The 16864-nt window shown below is 46.4% G+C and overlaps 1 protein-coding gene across 1 annotated transcript in view; it reads right to left on the minus strand.

Annotated features, from left to right (window-relative positions):
• Positions 1 to 336: 336 nt before the first annotated feature.
• The window catches only part of LOC142294998 (serine palmitoyltransferase 3-like), a 98658-nt gene continuing 82130 nt past the window's right edge, over positions 337 to 16864 (minus strand). Inside the window, exons 9-12 of the mRNA XM_075338065.1 lie at positions 16177 to 16303; positions 14145 to 14280; positions 3728 to 3857; positions 337 to 575 (exon numbers count right to left, since the gene is read on the minus strand). Of these exons, the coding sequence (XP_075194180.1) occupies positions 462 to 575; positions 3728 to 3857; positions 14145 to 14280; positions 16177 to 16303 (507 nt within the window). The 3' untranslated portion in view covers positions 337 to 461. The remainder of the gene's footprint in view (positions 576 to 3727; positions 3858 to 14144; positions 14281 to 16176; positions 16304 to 16864) is intronic.

Here is a 16864-nt window from a genome sequence, read left to right on the forward strand (position 1 = left end):
GCCAGAGAGGTAGTACGGCAGAGGACCGGAAAGTGGGCAGCAGGTGCGAATTACAAAAACATCAGTATTTTCCAGAAGTGGAATTTTGTAGAATTCAATTCCACTTGAATGAATTTGCTCATCCGTAAATTATAGTCTAGAACTGCTGAATCTTTGTCTGTTTCTACCTTATAATAAACACTATGAAACTACTAGTAATTGTAATAATGATAAAAATTATTTTAGAATTAGTTATCACCAGAATAATGATACATGAGGCAACTGTAATGTACATTTACTCAATGTACTACATTATTCTTATAAAATACTGTTTTTTATTCAAGAAAAATACTACAGTTTAAACAACATTTTTGGAGTATCCAAACCTTGTATATTTACATTAAATGGCACTGGTGTTTTATTTTTTTATTTTTTAAAAATGCACTGGAAATGGTGATCACAGCTTCAAGTGTGAATTGGTGTCAAGCTTCAAGTTCTATGTTACTTTCATCATAAACCACTGTACGATTTGTTCTGTAATGTCGGGAATGCTTCACATTTAGAATGTCACCCATTTTATCCAGCTCATGCAAGACCTAGAAAACATGTAAAAAGCAAGGTATCAGAAAAGGTTTTGTAGTAAAAAACACACAGTAAGATGGTTATATTGTTTATGACATTGTGAAATATTAAATATATGAAGTAATAGCAAAGAATATGTGGCCTCCTAAAATAGTATTGGCTATATCCAGCTAGTAAGACTTCCATATGTACTGTATCAATAGCACAGCTATAAAATGTTCTATTGGGTTTCCCCATAGTGACTTCCAAGGTCAGAGTCACATTTAGGCCCCCTTCACACGCACGTGTCTCCGGTATGTGCTAGGTCTGTGCCCGCATGTACCGGAGACACGGGCACACGTAAACCCATTTAAATCAATGGGTTTATGTGCACGCACGTGTGCAGCCATTGGCTCGTGCCTCCGTGTGGAGTATACGTGTGTCCGTGTGCTCCACATGGATGCATGTCCATTTTTCCCTGCAGCACGGGTGTCACACGGCCCGCTCCCGTACCATACGGATGTAGTGTGGATGCGGTCCCGTGTGACACGCACCAGAGAAAACTCATGTGTCAGAGAAAATAATAACAAATCTTTACTCACCTTCTCCAGCCCTGCAGTCTCTGCCGCTGATGTCACTTGCTGCCGACCGCCGCTCATTATGCTCATTTAATATTCACTTCACTGCAGCGGAAGCAGCAGCTGCGGGGAGTCGGCAGGGCTATAGACCAAAGTTCAGCACCACGGACAGCGACGCCAGGGACAGGTGAGTTGAAAGTTCTCGTTCTCCGTGTGTTATCGAGGATAACACACAGAGAACATGCGTAGTGCCATAAACACGGCACACAGAGGGGAAAACGCACCTTTGACACGTCCGTGAAACACGTGCGTGATTTTCACGGACATGTGAAGGGGGCCTTAGGCTGGGATTACTGGAAGCTGAATGCTGCAAGGTGGCCGATATACATCAAGTTTACATTGCAGCATTGAGGTCCTGTGCAGGCGCCCTTTGATCTGCCCTGAGCAGTTCAGATCAAAGTACTGTAGTGCGCCTGCACGGGACCTCAATGCCGGCTAAAATGGATGATGTAGGACGCGTCATGCACCGTGGCTTCAGAAGAAGGAAGACAAAGATGGCCGAAAGAGGACGCGCTGGTACCAGAGAACGGAGACACCCATCTGACCGGTGTGCACTGTACTACCCCTAATGTGAGTATTAAAAAGTGATTTTTATGTTCTACACAGCGGCCTGGGCTCTTATATACAGCATTCTAACATCCTGTATATAAGAGCCCACTGGTGGTGGCCGCAGCTTATACAGTCATATGAAAAAGTTTGGGCACCCCTATTAATGTTAACCTTTTTTCTTTATAACAATTTGGGTTTTTGCAACAACTATTTCAGTTTCATATATCTAATAACTGATGGACTGAGTAATATTTCTGGATTGAAATGAGGTTTATTGTACTAACAGAAAATGTGCAATCCGCATTTAAACAAATTTGACTGATGCAAAAGTATGGGCACTCTTATCAATTTCTTGATTTGAACACTCCTAACTACTTTTTACTGACTTACTAAAGCACTAAATTGGTTTTGTAACCTCATTGAGCTTTGAACTTCATAGGCAGGTGTATCCAATCATAAGAGAATGTATTTAAGGTGGCCACTTGCAAGTTGTTCTCCTATTTGAATCTCCTATGAAGAGTGGCATCATGGGCTCCTCAAAACAACTCTCAAATGATCCGAAAACAAAGATTATTCAACATAGTTGTTCAGGGGAAGGATACAAAAAGTTGTCTCAGAGATTTAAACTGTCAGTTTCCACTGTGAGGAACATAGTAAGGAAATGGAAGAACACAGGTACAGTTCTTGTTAAGCCCAGAAGTGGCAGGCCAAGAAAAATATCAGAAAGGCAGAGAAGAAGAATGGTGAGAACAGTCAAGGACAATCCACAGACCACCTCCAAAGACCGCAGCTTCATCTTGCTGCAGATGGTGTCAATGTGCATGGGTCAACAATACAGCGCACGTTGCACAAGGAGAAGCTGTATGGGAGAGTGATGCGAAAGAAGCCGTTTCTGCAAGCATGCCACAAACAGAGTCGCCTGAGGTATGCAAAAGCACATTTGGACAAGCCAGTTACATTTTGGAAGAAGGTCCTGTGGACTGATGAAACAAAGATTGAGTTGTTTGGTCATACAAAAAGGCGTTATGCATGGAGGCAAAAAAAGACGACATTCCAAGAAAAACACTTGCTACCCACAGTAAAATTTGGTGGAGGTTCCATCATGCTTTGGGGCTGTGTGGCCAATGCCGGCATCGGGAACCTTGTTAAAGTTGAGGGTCGCATGGATTCAACTCAGTATCAGCAGATTCTTGACAATAATGCGCAAGAATCAGTGACAAAGTTGAAGTTACGCAGGGGATGGATATTTCAGCAAGACAATGATCCAAAACACCGCTCCAAATCTACTCAGGCATTCATGCAGAGGAACAATTACAATGTTCTGGAATGGCCATCCCAGTCCCCAGACCTGAATATCATTGAAAATCTGTGGGATGATTTGAAGCGGGCTGTCCATGCTCGGCAACCATCAAACTTAACTGAACTGGAATTGTTTTGTAAACAGGAATGGTCAAATATACCTTCATCCAGGATCCAGGAACTCATTAAAAGCTACAGGAAGCGACTAGAGGATTTTATTTTTGCAAAAGCAGGATCTACAAAATATTAATGTCACTTTTATGTTTAAGTGCTTATACTTTTGCACCGGTCAAATTTTGTTTAAATGCGGGTTGCACATTTTCTGTTAGTACAATAAACCTCATTTCAATCCAGAAATATTACTCAGTCCATCAGTTATTAGATATAGGAAACTGAAATAGCTGTTGCAAAAACCCAAATTGTTATAAAGAAAAAAGGTTAACATTAATAGGGGTGTCCAAACTTTTTCATATGACTGTAGTCACCAAATCTGGTGACAGGTTCCCTTTAAGATTTACTAGTATATGGACAAAAAACCCAGTCACAGTCTTTTTTAAAAGCCTATTGATTTCCTTTTGCAACACTTACTTCTTGTGCTACTTTTGATAAATATATAACAATATACAATATGTATCTTTAAGAGAAAATGATACTTGTCTTTTGCATGCAGGGGTCAACACATTCGAGATTGAAAACCACACCTTGTCCAACATCTCCTTTGTATGTACAGCTGAAATGCAAAATCTCACTCTTGCCTCAGCAATCGGAGTAGCTGGAAAACCAACTATAACAACACCAATTTTCTTCTTCAGCATGTGCCGCGCAAAAGCCCTATGGATACATAAGAGAGAAGAAGACGTGTCGATGTTACAGCTGTCAGAAGTAGTACATAAAATACAGTTCTAATAATGTTATTTCTGGTCACAAATCTACAGACTAGTCATGACATTTTTTGAAGAATTAAAAAATCATACGATAATTAGTTAGAACAGCAAGGTAGAGTGTGCAGTACGCAGAGAGCATGGTTTTTTTTTTCATACTCTCACAGTATACCATCTTTATGCAGGCACATCTTACTGTATGTCTGTTCATCCATCCGTTCGTCTATCTGCCTGTCTGTCTGTCTGTCTGTCTTTCAGCCAGAAGGTCCCTCCCTACACACACATGTACCGCCCCCGTGTCAGCGGCCGAGCCGCTCGGATCCGGAGCTGTGGTGGCTCAAGGGGTCTCCGGACCCGGGGGTTCGCGCAGACACTCAAATTTAAAGAAGGGGGTATATATATGGGGGGGTTAGGAGTTCGTGACGCCACTCACAGTGCGTGGTAATGTGTAATACCACCGCTGCTGTTGGTGAGAGGGGAGCCCTGGTGGCGATGTTGTAGCAGCAGGATGTAGGGGGCAGGGGGTTTGTGCCCCGGGGCCCGGTGGTGTAGTTCGTGTTTGGGGTTGCCATTAGGAATAGGAAGAGGGGCTTTTCAGTGTACTCACTCAGTCCAGGAATAACAACACCGATAGCTTGTAAACCAGAATTCTGAGCACCACTGCAGCTTGTAAGGAGCACGCTTGGGTCCGTGACCTTGGTGTTGCTGTTAGTCTGTGGCCCTTTCCTTGGCACCTCTTTTCTCTAGTTGGACCCTTAAGCATAAAACTCTTCGGGTCCCGCTCACCCGTATGGCTAACGGAGTGAGCTTGCTCTCAGGGTTCACGCGTAGGATTTCTTTGGACTGTATTGGGAAAGTCCTATCCCATTGATGCGCTAGTACCCCGATTTTGGAGCGGGTTGGGGATGACACTTGAAGTCTTCACCCCTGTCGGGTAAATTACCGGGACGTGTGAAGCTACTTTCCGGCCTAGGGTCCACGTACCCTGTCGTGCCCTGGCCCCTGCCCGGAGATGGCTCAAGGCCGCCGGCTGACCTCCTCGGCAGTCTGTGCCCCTTGACACGATCCCCTGCGACCGGGGTTCCAGCTCCTGCCAGGCCCAGACCAACGTCTGCCACCTAGTACTTAGGAGCCCAGCTCCACTTGTAACCTCTCCTCTAGAGAGTCATTTCACTTCTCTCCCTCCTTCTCTCCTGTCACTTTCTCACTTTCCCCTACCAACCCCCCAAGTGAGCAGCCCTATTCCCTTCAGGCCCCCCAATGGTGTGTCTGGGGAGTACAGTGTAAAGTGTTTCCAGGATTTTGATTGGCTAAGCTGTTAGCAACACCAAAGGACCACGACCCATAACCAAGGAGGGTGGATACCGTGCAGAAGGGCAGATTGCACAATACCCTGTGACGACCTGATAGGCCAGGGCGTCTCACACACACACCAGTGAGGCTCTCAGGGTGGCACTCTAACAATGACAAACCTACAGTTGATAGTTGAAACACAGCAGCATTTCAGAGACAAATATAAATGGAAGGAATGCAGGATTTGTAAAGTGGCGTAGGGCGGTAGTTGTGGGTGAGGGATTGACTTCGGACTCCTTGGAAAGCTACATTTAACAACAGGTCCTTACTAGTTGTGTGGACTTGTGCCATGTGGGCAGAGAATCCATGCAGCCCTCACTGACGCCAGCTGCCAGGCCCAGATAACGACTTGTACACACAAGGAGACCAACACTACGTGACGTGCTGCAGGTAATCCAGCATATTCATGAGCTCTGTATAATTGCTAGATCTTCAGCAGAGAAAAGAGCAATTTTATCAAAATGACTGCTGGAATCAGGGTCTCTGTATCTATATCATGCTGCTCTCAGAAGGGTGTAGCAGAAACCTGGTGACAGATTCCCTTTAAGGATCCCATCATGATCGGAATAAAGGCTTGCAGTCCTGGATGCCTAGAGGGAAACCACTTGGGTAGTCAACTAAGTTCACCCGTCAGTTAAGACTAACCCGTTACCTTGGTGGTTAAAGACCTGGCCACTAGACTCACGATCTCCGGGTCCTATTTTCTGGGCCTACTCCATTTCAGGGTCAGTCTCTCGTTTTAACGCTGTTCACACTCTATGACTCTGTCAACACTTGAGGTTCACTCTATTTATCTTCCATCTCCTCTCCTTTTCTTGCCACAAACCACCCACTGTATGCAACCGTCCCGATCGACCGACTTTATGTCCATCACTTTCGCGCACTAGGTCTTCATTGACTCCTCCAGAATCAATTGTCTCTCCCCCTTTCATTAAACCTCTCCCAAGGTGGCCTAGTCCCAATATTTAATTGTTACTGATCCTAACATCCTAAATAAATACTATTCAACTTATTACCACATACAATACTTACTATACATTATGCCTTACATTATACAGTATATTATCAACACTACATGTTACACCTCGTGGCTCTCCTGTGGCAAGGAATGAGACAGTCTCCTTGCCTGCCACGAGCGCTCCTGCTCAGCAGCACCGAAGGTCTGCCAGACTGCTCAGAGTGCAGGAGAAACCTCCTCAGAGAGGCAGCACAAGGGTGACACCTAGTGGTACTCCTGTTGCAAGAAATGAGGCGGTCTCCCATTCCTTGCCTGCCACAGCTCTTCCTACTCAGCAGTCTCGAAGGTCTGTGAGGTTGCGCAATGTGCAGAGGTTTGCTGCTCAGAGAAGCAGTGAGACTCCCGTTATCTCTACACATTGTGAGACCGAGGATCCCGCCTCTATTTCCTAGAGGCAGGAGGGTGAGCATGTGCTATGCTTGGTGGATCCTGATTCGCCCACTGACGTCACACGGCTTGATGACAAGGCTGGTGACGTGGTGAATCCTGACTGACCAGGCTGGGATGTCGTGGATCCTGATTGGGTCAAGTCCGTCATCTCCGCCTCGCGCCCGCCCTTGGCTGGAGCTACACCTCCTTAAAAGCTCCTCCTGCCATCATGGCGGCGTGCGACTGTCCTTCTATGTTTGGATGTCTGGCAGCGTGCTGCCACGCCACTGCTCAGGCATTATCGTCTTCTGTGGGCTTGGCCCTTGCTGCTTAGGCAGCACCTGGTTTGCAGGCCGTGTCCCTGCCTTGCTGCTCCGGCAGTAGCTCCTTCAACAGGCCGTGTTCCTGTCCCAGGTGAGCTCCTCGAGTCTCCACCGGACTCACCTGGTTATTGAAAGCACACGTGCGTGGGCACCTCTGTGCTACCCTCGTGCCATATTCTCGTGACTTCCACTGGCACACGTGCGTGGGCACCTCTGTGCTTCCCCGTGCAACAGGTACACCGAGCCGTGTGATCCCTGCCATACAACCCTCACGGGTTAGGGCAGACCGGTGTACATAGATCGTCTGTGACATTCCAGACGATCGCTAGCAGCAACCCGCTCACTCTTCACCCACCATAGCAGCGGTCCCTTACACCGCACAGTGGACCTTGACCGGCGGAAGCTGTCCATTCCCCATCTTGGCACGCTTCCCCGGGTCCCCCTCGTAACAACTACATATCACAGGATATCCATTACAATACAATGACATTACAGTACAATTCACATGACACCATATTCACAAAACATCCAAGACATTATTCACATTATACTACACAACAATACCATGACGCGATTTGTGTCTTCTGTGACAGGAGCAGGACAGCAATAGTCCACCACTCTTAAAGAACTAGTCTTTATTTCATGTTGCTGTAGTTCATGCAGTAGGAATAAAGTGACAATTTCCCTTTAATAAGAGGAACAGCCCGTACTGCTGCCCCAGAGGGGTTCAAGGGAGGGCAGCATGACTAGGAGGGATACTAGGCCTTAGGGTTACTAAAGGGTTAAGTTGGAGGTTCAATTTGTGTGGGAAGTTTAGAGTGGAGTTATAGGGTCACTTTGAATTTTGGGGCATTTTTATTGGTCAAGGGGTGGTGTTTATGGGGCAGTATATAGGTCGGGTCATTGGGGGGAGGTCATTACTACCTCGACGGCGACCTGAATCGTTCTGGATCCCAAAGTTTTTCCAACGATGGAAGGTCTCATGGAGGAGATGAAGAAAATGGTGGAGCGGCGAGGACAGCGTTGGCTGCAGGAGCAGCTGTAGTGATGGTCTGCAGATGATGTCGCTGAAGAAGCCCGGACCCCCCTGCCTCCGAAGCGGCAGCGACAGTCCAGACCCTTAGCCCAGAGATGACCCCCAGGAGCCATCATCGGGACCGAAGCCCTAGCGGGAGACCCTCAGCGGCTGGTGCTGCAGTAGCTAGCGAGAGTGGTATCAGTGTGCCAGTTGTGGCGGCTCCTATTCCAGCACCGAAGGCCGCGGTGGATGTCGTTCGGCTGGACGACAAGTCGAGGGGCAAGGTGTACATTTGTTTTGATGGGCCGTTAGGGCGCACGTGAAACAGGAGGTTAGGGAGAAGATCTGGAAGGATAAGTATGTGGAGATCTTTTCTTTGCTTCCTCTTGAAAAGTTCAACCTTGATCTGGTTATCAGCTCATCCTTGCACGTTTCAAAATTGGTTACAGGCATTTGTGATATTGGCTAGCGTGGTAGGGGAGAAGGCTCCGGACAATTGTTCAGCGCTTTTTTGTTATTTGGATTCCATAAGTGAGGCATACAGAACTTATGGGAGGACTACTTGGCTACACTATGATGAGCAGTTTCGGCAGTGTAAGGTGGTTCGGCCTAGTTTGCGGTGGGACCACAAAGAGATTAGTCTGTGGATGCAGCTGATGGCCACGCCAAAGTCAGCCTCACAGTACTTTCCAGGAAATTCCGGAGGGGGGTCGTCTGCGGCTTCGCTGGGGCCCAAAAAAGTGGTGTGTTGGCAGTTTAACGACACGGAATGTCGATTCGGGTCCTCCTGTAGGTTTAAACATGAGTGCTCGGGCTGTGGCGGCTCCCGCAGTTACCTTAAGTGCTTCAAGAAAGGAAAAGGGAAGGCCACAGAGTCTTCAGCAAAAAAGGAGGACTCCGGTGAGGGTAGATCGGATGGTGCCATTTCTAAGTAGATACCCTGACTCAGAGGTGGCGGAATTGTTGTTGGACGGCTTTAGCTTTAGTTTTAAAATTCCATCAGTTGTTGAGCCTGGCGATATTTATTTGAAGAATCTGCAGTCGACTCGCATGCATTGAGAGGTAGTTACAGAGAAGTTGTGCAAGGAGGTGGAACTAGGGTGTATGGCCGGGCCATTTGATGCCTCTCCATTGCCAGATTTAGTGGTTTCCCCATTGGGGCTCGTTCCAAAAAAGGAGGCCAACAAGTTTCGCCTGATTCACTATTTGGCTTATCCTGTTGGTAAGTGGGTGAATGACGGTATCGACCCCGAGCTTGTGTCGGTATCTTATGTTTGTTTTGACAGGGCAGTGGAATGGTTAAGGAAGCTAGGTAAAGGTTCACTCTTGGCCAAAACGAATATTGAGGCAGCTTTACGCCTCTTACCACTGCACCTTGAGAGTTTTCACATATTGGGGTGTTGGTGGGAAAACAAGTTTTATGTGGATTGTTGTTTGCCTATGGGCTGTTCAGTTTCTTGTTCTTATTTTGAGAAGTTTAGTTGTTTTCTTGAATGGGTGATTAAGGAGGAGGCGGGTTTGGATTCAGTGTTGCATTACCTGGATGATTTCTTGTGCATGGGGCCTGCGGAATCTCCACAATGTTCCCTTTTGCTTCGGACAGTTGAACAGGTGGCCCGCTGCTTTGGTGTTCCGCTGGCACTGGACAAGACAGAGGGTCGGTGACGGTTTTGAAGTTTTTGGGAATCAAGTTAGATACCGTTGTTATGGAGTGCCGTTTGCCAGAGGATAAGTTGTTAGATTTGAAAAATTGTGTTCAGAGGGCTTTGGATGCTTAAAAAAATTTGTTTGCAGGAGTTGCAATCCCTCCTTGGAATGCTTAATTTTGCCTGCAGGATTTTGCCTATGGGAAAAGTTTTTTCTCGTCGCCTGGCGCGAGCCACTGCTGGTGTGTGTCACCTCTTACATTTTGTATGTTTAAAGGCCGAACACAAGGCAGACCTCAGAGTGTGGTCCCGGTTTTTGCAGTTGTATAACGGGCGGTCATTGTGGATTCTGGAGGTGGTATCGAATGATGACTTGGTCCTCTATACGGATGTAGCTGGGTCCAGTGACTCTGGAGCATATTTTGAGGGCGATAGTGTGTTGGTAGCTGGCCTGATTCTTGGAGGTCTACAGGTTTGACTAGGAACTTGGCTTTGCTGGGACTATTTCCCATTGTTGTGGCTATTGAGGTATGGGGTCAGTAGTTGAGAAACAGGAAAGTGCGCTTTATGTGGGACAACCTGGGGGTGGTTCAGTGTGTCAATAATTTGATGGTGGATTCCCCCTGGTGGTGGACCTTCTGAGGCATATGGTGCTTGAGTGTCTTAAACTCAATTAGTGGATTTGTGCGGTACATGTGTGGCGCCTCTGAGGCTTCAGTCACCATAGAGGTACTGCTCCTCAGCCAGAGTTGTGGTATCCCATCCTGGGTACGGAAGAGATCATCCACCGGTATGCACACAAAACGCACAACACTCACTTTTAGCAGCTCACCACCGGGTCAGGGTTAGGGTTTGGTGCCATTAATGCTAGGAATAGCCACCGCTGGTGATGGCATCTCCCGCCCCCTAATCCAACCAACTTGGGGGTGGAGTGTAGTTAGTGGGAGCAGCCTGTGATAGAAAGTTAGAGAGGAAGCAGTGGAGGAGTGAAGACCTGTGTTTTGCAGCTGGTGCAGCTCGACCTAGGCACTGATAGAAAGGATCCCAGAGCCCACGGGAAGTGCACCATACTTTTGTGGTTTTGTTCCACATACAACATATTGGAGTGGAGAGATTTGGCCGCTGGACGGGGACCCGGTCCCTAGACTAGAGGGGAGGAACCACCGTACTCTGCTAGTAACACCGGAGGCCGAGGTGACTGAACGCACTGAGGCCACATCTGCACACGAATTCGCTGGAATGTGACCACAGAGGGCCAATGGATAGACCTCCAATCCACCCCAACAGGGTCCGCGGACATCGGCTCAGGGCACTGTGTGCGTAGGCGCGGGACAGGAGTGCGAGAAGTCAGCACAAGAAGATGACCAGGGAAGGAACACTAGAGGTGCACCTGTCTTGACCTCCAAACTACCCGGGATTGGCTGGAGCTTATCACAGTGAAAGACTGACGTCGTGTTACCTTGGAACCTGCTACAACGAGTAAAAACCTTTGAGACTGCATCCCTGTGTCACTCCGTTATTAGCCTGTGCCTCCGGCCCTGCATCCCCGCCATCATAGACTACTACTCCCAATAGCCCTGGGGCCCAACTCTACATATGGAGAGTTACACCATCAAAGCTGTGTCACCATCTGCCCCAGCGGCCCCCATCCCGCAGCGTCAGCTATCTCCGGCCGAGTACCACAGGTGGTGTCATGAAACGACCACCACCGGGGTTACGGAATCGGGCCCTGCCGCCGTGACATCCCCCAAAGAGCGAAGAAGCCGCGGCCTAGTAATGAGTCACCCCCACAGCCCCGGTGGGCGCGTCACATGTTCCAGGTGTCTTAAATTCTGTGGTTGGCACATTATCTCGCTTCCAGTGGGACTGTTTTCGAGTGCTGGCACTGGATGCGGAGCAGCAGGAGACAGTTTAGCCCACCTGATTATGGGATCTGGTTTGCCTCCAGCCTGGGAATTGATTCAAGAGTCGGTGGCACCTAGTACTTGGCGAAGTTATACAGCAGGGTGGGACCAATGGCAGGAGCTGGTCGACGCTGCAGGTGGTAATGTTCCAGAGTGTGAAAGGGTTTATTTGGTGTTGTACATGGTGGGCAGGGCGATGGAAGATGGTTTGTCGTGGTCGGCAGTTTTCTGCAGGCTGGCCGGCATAGCTTTCTTTTTTGGTGCATCAGGCGTTAAAAGGCTATCACAAAAAAGGGGTGAGATGGGATTAGCAGCGCCAGGTGTCTTTTGAGCTGTTGAGGAACCTGGTGGCGGCTCTGCCTTGGGTGTGTTTTTCAGAGTACGAGTGTTGGTTGTTTGGGGCCGCTTTCGTGTTAACTTTTTTCGGTGGCTTTAGAATTAGCGAACTAGTTAGCAGGAACACAAAGTGCCACGGAGGATTGTTGTTGGATGATGTTGAATGCGGGGTGGATGTGGTGTGCTGCCGCTTGAGGCAGTCCAAGACGGATCAGCTGTGTAGAGTTTGTGTGGTCGAACTCTGGGGGGCTTGGTAGAGGGCCCGATTAAACAGGTTTTATCCTTCTTGGAGGTTAGGGGGACCCGCGCAGGTTCTTTTTGGTACATAAGGATGTGTCGGCTTTGACTAACTATCAGTTTATGTGCATTTTACGGAGTTGCCTGCATTGTTGCGGTCTCAACGAGGCAGAGTCCTATTCTTTCAGGATAAGTTAACTTTCCGGTTAAGGTAAGGCTTTTAGTCAGACTTTCCGGAGTCAAGGAACAGCCCGTACTGCTGGCCCGGAGGGTCTCAAGGGACAGCAGCATGACTAGGAGGGATGCTAGGCCTTAGAGTTACTAAAGGGTTAAGTTGGAGGTTCAATTTGTGTGGGAAAGTTTAGGGTGGAGTTGTAGGGTCAGTTTGAATTTTGGGGCATTTTGAATGGTCAGGGGGTGGTGTTTATGGGGCAGTATATACAGTAGGTCGGGTCATTGGGTGAGGTCAGTACTACCTGGATGGCGACCTGAATCATTCCTGCCCACCTGCCCTTATTGCAGTTTCTGTCAACCGATGTGAAGAAGAGGTTGCGAGTTATTTCATCACAGCAGGGAAGGAAAGGAGGGGGGTATCTGAAGGTGGGAGTTTGCACAGAAGAGAAAGGGGAGAACCCAGTGCAGGAACGGGTTACCCCTGGTGGTGCAAGTAATTGGTGTGATACTGGTCCTTGCTGGGTTAAGTCTCAGCGGGACTTTGGGTGGCCAACATTCGGCTAGGTTAGCTTGAGCCGGTGTGGTGCGGCTGAGGGCAGGTGGTGGAGCCGATGTTGCATTGAATGGTTTTTGTCAACCTTCATTTACCCTGCCTCCTTTCGGGTGTTTTTCAATGGGCATTTGAAATGTTTGTTTATTATTGATGTTTTGAGTTATTTATTAAACTGGGCTGCTGTGGCCTTTTATATCCAACGTCACGCAGTCTTTGTGTTTATTTTAGGTAAGAACTCAGGTGGGGTGGGATTGTCGGTCGGTTGGTTAAGGTAAGACCTTTAGGCTATGTGCGCACTAGAAATGTCTTTTTCTCAAGAAACTTTCTTGAGAGACATTCTGGGAGTTGAAGATTTCCGCACCTGCGGGAAAAAAACGCACCAAATCCGCGGTAAAAACGCATGCGTTTTTACCGCGGATTAGCTGTGATATACTGCGATTTAACCGCGGATTTTCACCAGGCTGTTCCTGACACATGCAAGTATAGAAATTCCGGGGGTATTCCGCAGGAAATAATGGACATGCTCATTTTCTCAAGAAAGTTTCTCGAGAAAATTTTCTCAAGAAATTTTCTCGAGAAAAATCCGCAGCGTGCGCACAGCTATTTTTTTTATACATAGGTTTTGCTGGGAAATGTCTGTAGAAAGATTTCTAATCTTTCTCAAGAAATTTCCGCGGCAAATCCGCGGGTAAATCCGCGGGTAAAACGGTCTAGTGCGCACATAGCCTTAGTCAGATTTTCCGGAGTCATGACTTTCCTGATCATAGAGGAGGGTCCCTAACAGACGACTTTCCTTTTTTACATCCATATGCACAAATGTTTCGATTGTGATTTCTACTTTCCCACAATACAGTTAATATTCACTTTAATTAAGTCACACGTTGCCGCTGTATGATTGCACATGACACTAAATCCCATAAAGCATGCTGAGAAAATGCCTCCAGCACTGAATAGTTTGGCGTCTTCTAATACAGGATACAAATGTCTATGTAAGCAAACCATGTGAATTATCATTATGTCAATGTTATGGCTACAGATGTAGGCATCAAATAGGGTTAGATTATTTTTTATTGCTAGTAAATATTTAATTTTGCATTGCATTGAGGACACGTAATAGTATTTTGAATCATGCACTTTACTATATAAATTGGTTGCATTTCTATGTTCTAACGGTTTGCATGGCTACAGAAATTAGTGGAGGCACGGCAGTCATGCAATCATCAGAGAAGTGCGTGTTAGGAATTATTATGTCCCATAATGAGCTGATCATTGGGAGCTTACTTTAATTATTACATGTAGCACTTACCCTACTTTGCTTGGCATGTACATGAGCACTGGGACAACAGGAGAGTCTTCATTCCCATAAGTGATTAAATTCATGTCATGTAATTTCTGCCTGAAGTATCTGGTGTTCTCTGCAAGTTGATTTACTCTTTGCTGGCCTGTGGGGTTTACAGCCATGATTATCATAAAATACATGAGCAAAAAATAAAAAGAGTTCGCCTATACAGCCCAACATATGTTATGTTCTTTACATGGCATAGTGGAGGTGTGTATTACAAAATGTGGAAGTTGCAGGAAGACACCAGAATAGTAATATTGACCCAATGAAGAAATAGAAACTTGGGCCCCGATTAATCAAAACTGGTAATATTCATACCGGTATTGATGAGGGGGCATGCTGGAGTCAGACACTCCTGATTCATGAAGACAGGGGTCCCCAACCTGGGTCTCGTGGACCTGTGATATATGGCTCGTGGCTGTTTGCCAGCCTCTTACATTAGCACTTGGTCTAGCAAACAGCTATGAAGATCAGGTCTCCAGATGATGAAGTATGTGAGTAGCCCCACACAGAAGAGTAGATCTGGATGCTCATATACTGGCCTTGCGTGGTGGGAGTGCTTGATGCAAGAATACTAAACTGGGGCATTGTAGGACCCCTAAATCTTGGTATACTGCCTTAGTATGATTTTAGTGGAAAAGATTTGGCTATCATAATACTAGTCATGTGGGCTGTAAGAGTCACTACTATGGGGGGTGAAAGTGGGATGGGGCTCGCAAACCTCTCACAGAGGTGAATGTGGCTCACAACCCTCTCACAGAACTGAATGTGGGTCGTGACCCTCTCATAGAGGTGAATGTGGCTCATGACCCTCTCACAGTGCTGAATGTGACTCGCAACCGTCTCACAGAGCTGAATGTGGCTTGCGACCATCTCAAAGAGCTGAATGTAGCTCTTAAGGTCAGAAAGGTTGGGAACCACTGCATTAAGAGGTGGATGTCTGACAAGTGGCATGCGGGTTCACGTGGTGCGGCACAAATCTTACGCTAGTCTTTGACTGCAGTAAGATTTCTGGCATGATGAGTGCCATAGCTTGTCATAAATTAGATATGGTGTGGTATCATGCCTCCGTCGTGCCCCTCTCACATCCCAGCTCCACCCATTTTGGTGAAGCTGGGAGAAATTGGTGTGAAAACGCCAAAAGTGGCAACATTTTTTTGCAGAGGTAGGTCAATATAAATAGGATCCACTGATTGCCAGAACAAGGGATTTGTGTCCCCAGTTCTCCCCTCACTTTCCCCTAGCAGCAAGACCTGACTAGAAGGAGTTGAATAGAATGGAAGATCACACATGCACCATACAGCTTCATTTTAAATTTATGTCGCTTAATATACAAAAAAGCCCAAAGGCAATGTGGCTATATCAGTGCCATAGACCTAAAATGCAGCAGCATGGCAAGTATCAGGGTGATTCCAAGTGAGAACTATGGATGAATGAATATCCAAGTCCCCCATCCTGGTGAGAGGTGTGCGTCTGCACCAATCTACCACTTATGACCTAGCCGGTGGATAAGATAACTCATGCAGCCCAGAAAACCCTTTTTATATTATGAGCCTCATTTGGAAAACTGAATTCTCTCTACAATGCTGACAAATATGGTTGAGCTCAAGTGTCGGACTGGGCTGCCAAGGACCCACCAGTAATACTGACTCTTGGGGCCCAATGTTCAGCTACATGCTAATATTACATTAGCCTCATTCACACATTTATCTGTACTTCCATGTAATAATGCACTGGGTAGTTTGTTGAATGAATGAATAAATGAATGAATGAATGAATGAATGAAGATGAGATGCTACTTTATTTCTGTACATAGTGAATAATGTACTGGGGACAAATCTGGCTCATATTGGAGGTAAGTGGCTCACTCCAGCACTGGGGCCCACCGGCAAATTACCCTGTTCCCCTGTAGGCCAGACCGAGCCTGCGATGTTCTATATATAATGAGAAATAAATAAATACATCCATAAAAAAAGAAAAAAGAATAATATGGTACCTGTCAGTGTCCCATCACGTCCCATGATGCAATTTATGACTTTTATTATCTGCTCAGCTATTGGTGGAGACATCGATGCTGCGTAAAATGCGCTGTGCGAGTGGTTCCGTAAGTGATTCACGAGATCCTAGAGATGAAAATTTCATTCACAGAATTATTTTTCATCTATGTTCTTTTTTAGGGCTACTTATTAATAGCATAAATGATACAGTATCTACTTCCCTATATGAAAATACTCTGCCCATTAGGTATGGCATAAATGTATGCATTGGTGAGTTAGGATCGAGAATCAATCATTCAGCAGCAACTATCTGATATTCATGATCTATTAATTTGTTATAATTGAAGAGATAAGACATTTAATGCTATATAGAGATGCACTTTAGAGTGGCAACATTCAATATACCACAAAGTATACTGAAAAACGGAAGACAAAATTCCAAGGGGAGAGAAACTGAAAATAACTCCCAAAAAAACAAAATGCTGCTGCCATATTTGTAGAGCCGTAACCTCTTTAATTTTTGGTTGATTGCATTTTGTTAAGGCTTATTTTTATCAGTTTTAGCAGTTCATTTGCCTTTTTGATCTCAGTTCCTCATTTTGTGTTTTGCGGCTAGGAAATTGTGATATTTTTTATTTTGATTCATTTTTTTACTTTATGGTATTCCCCATGGGGTATACATATTTT

The sequence above is a fragment of the Anomaloglossus baeobatrachus genome, chromosome 3, assembly GCF_048569485.1.
Source record: "Anomaloglossus baeobatrachus isolate aAnoBae1 chromosome 3, aAnoBae1.hap1, whole genome shotgun sequence".
Taxonomy (NCBI): Eukaryota; Metazoa; Chordata; class Amphibia; order Anura; family Aromobatidae; genus Anomaloglossus; species Anomaloglossus baeobatrachus.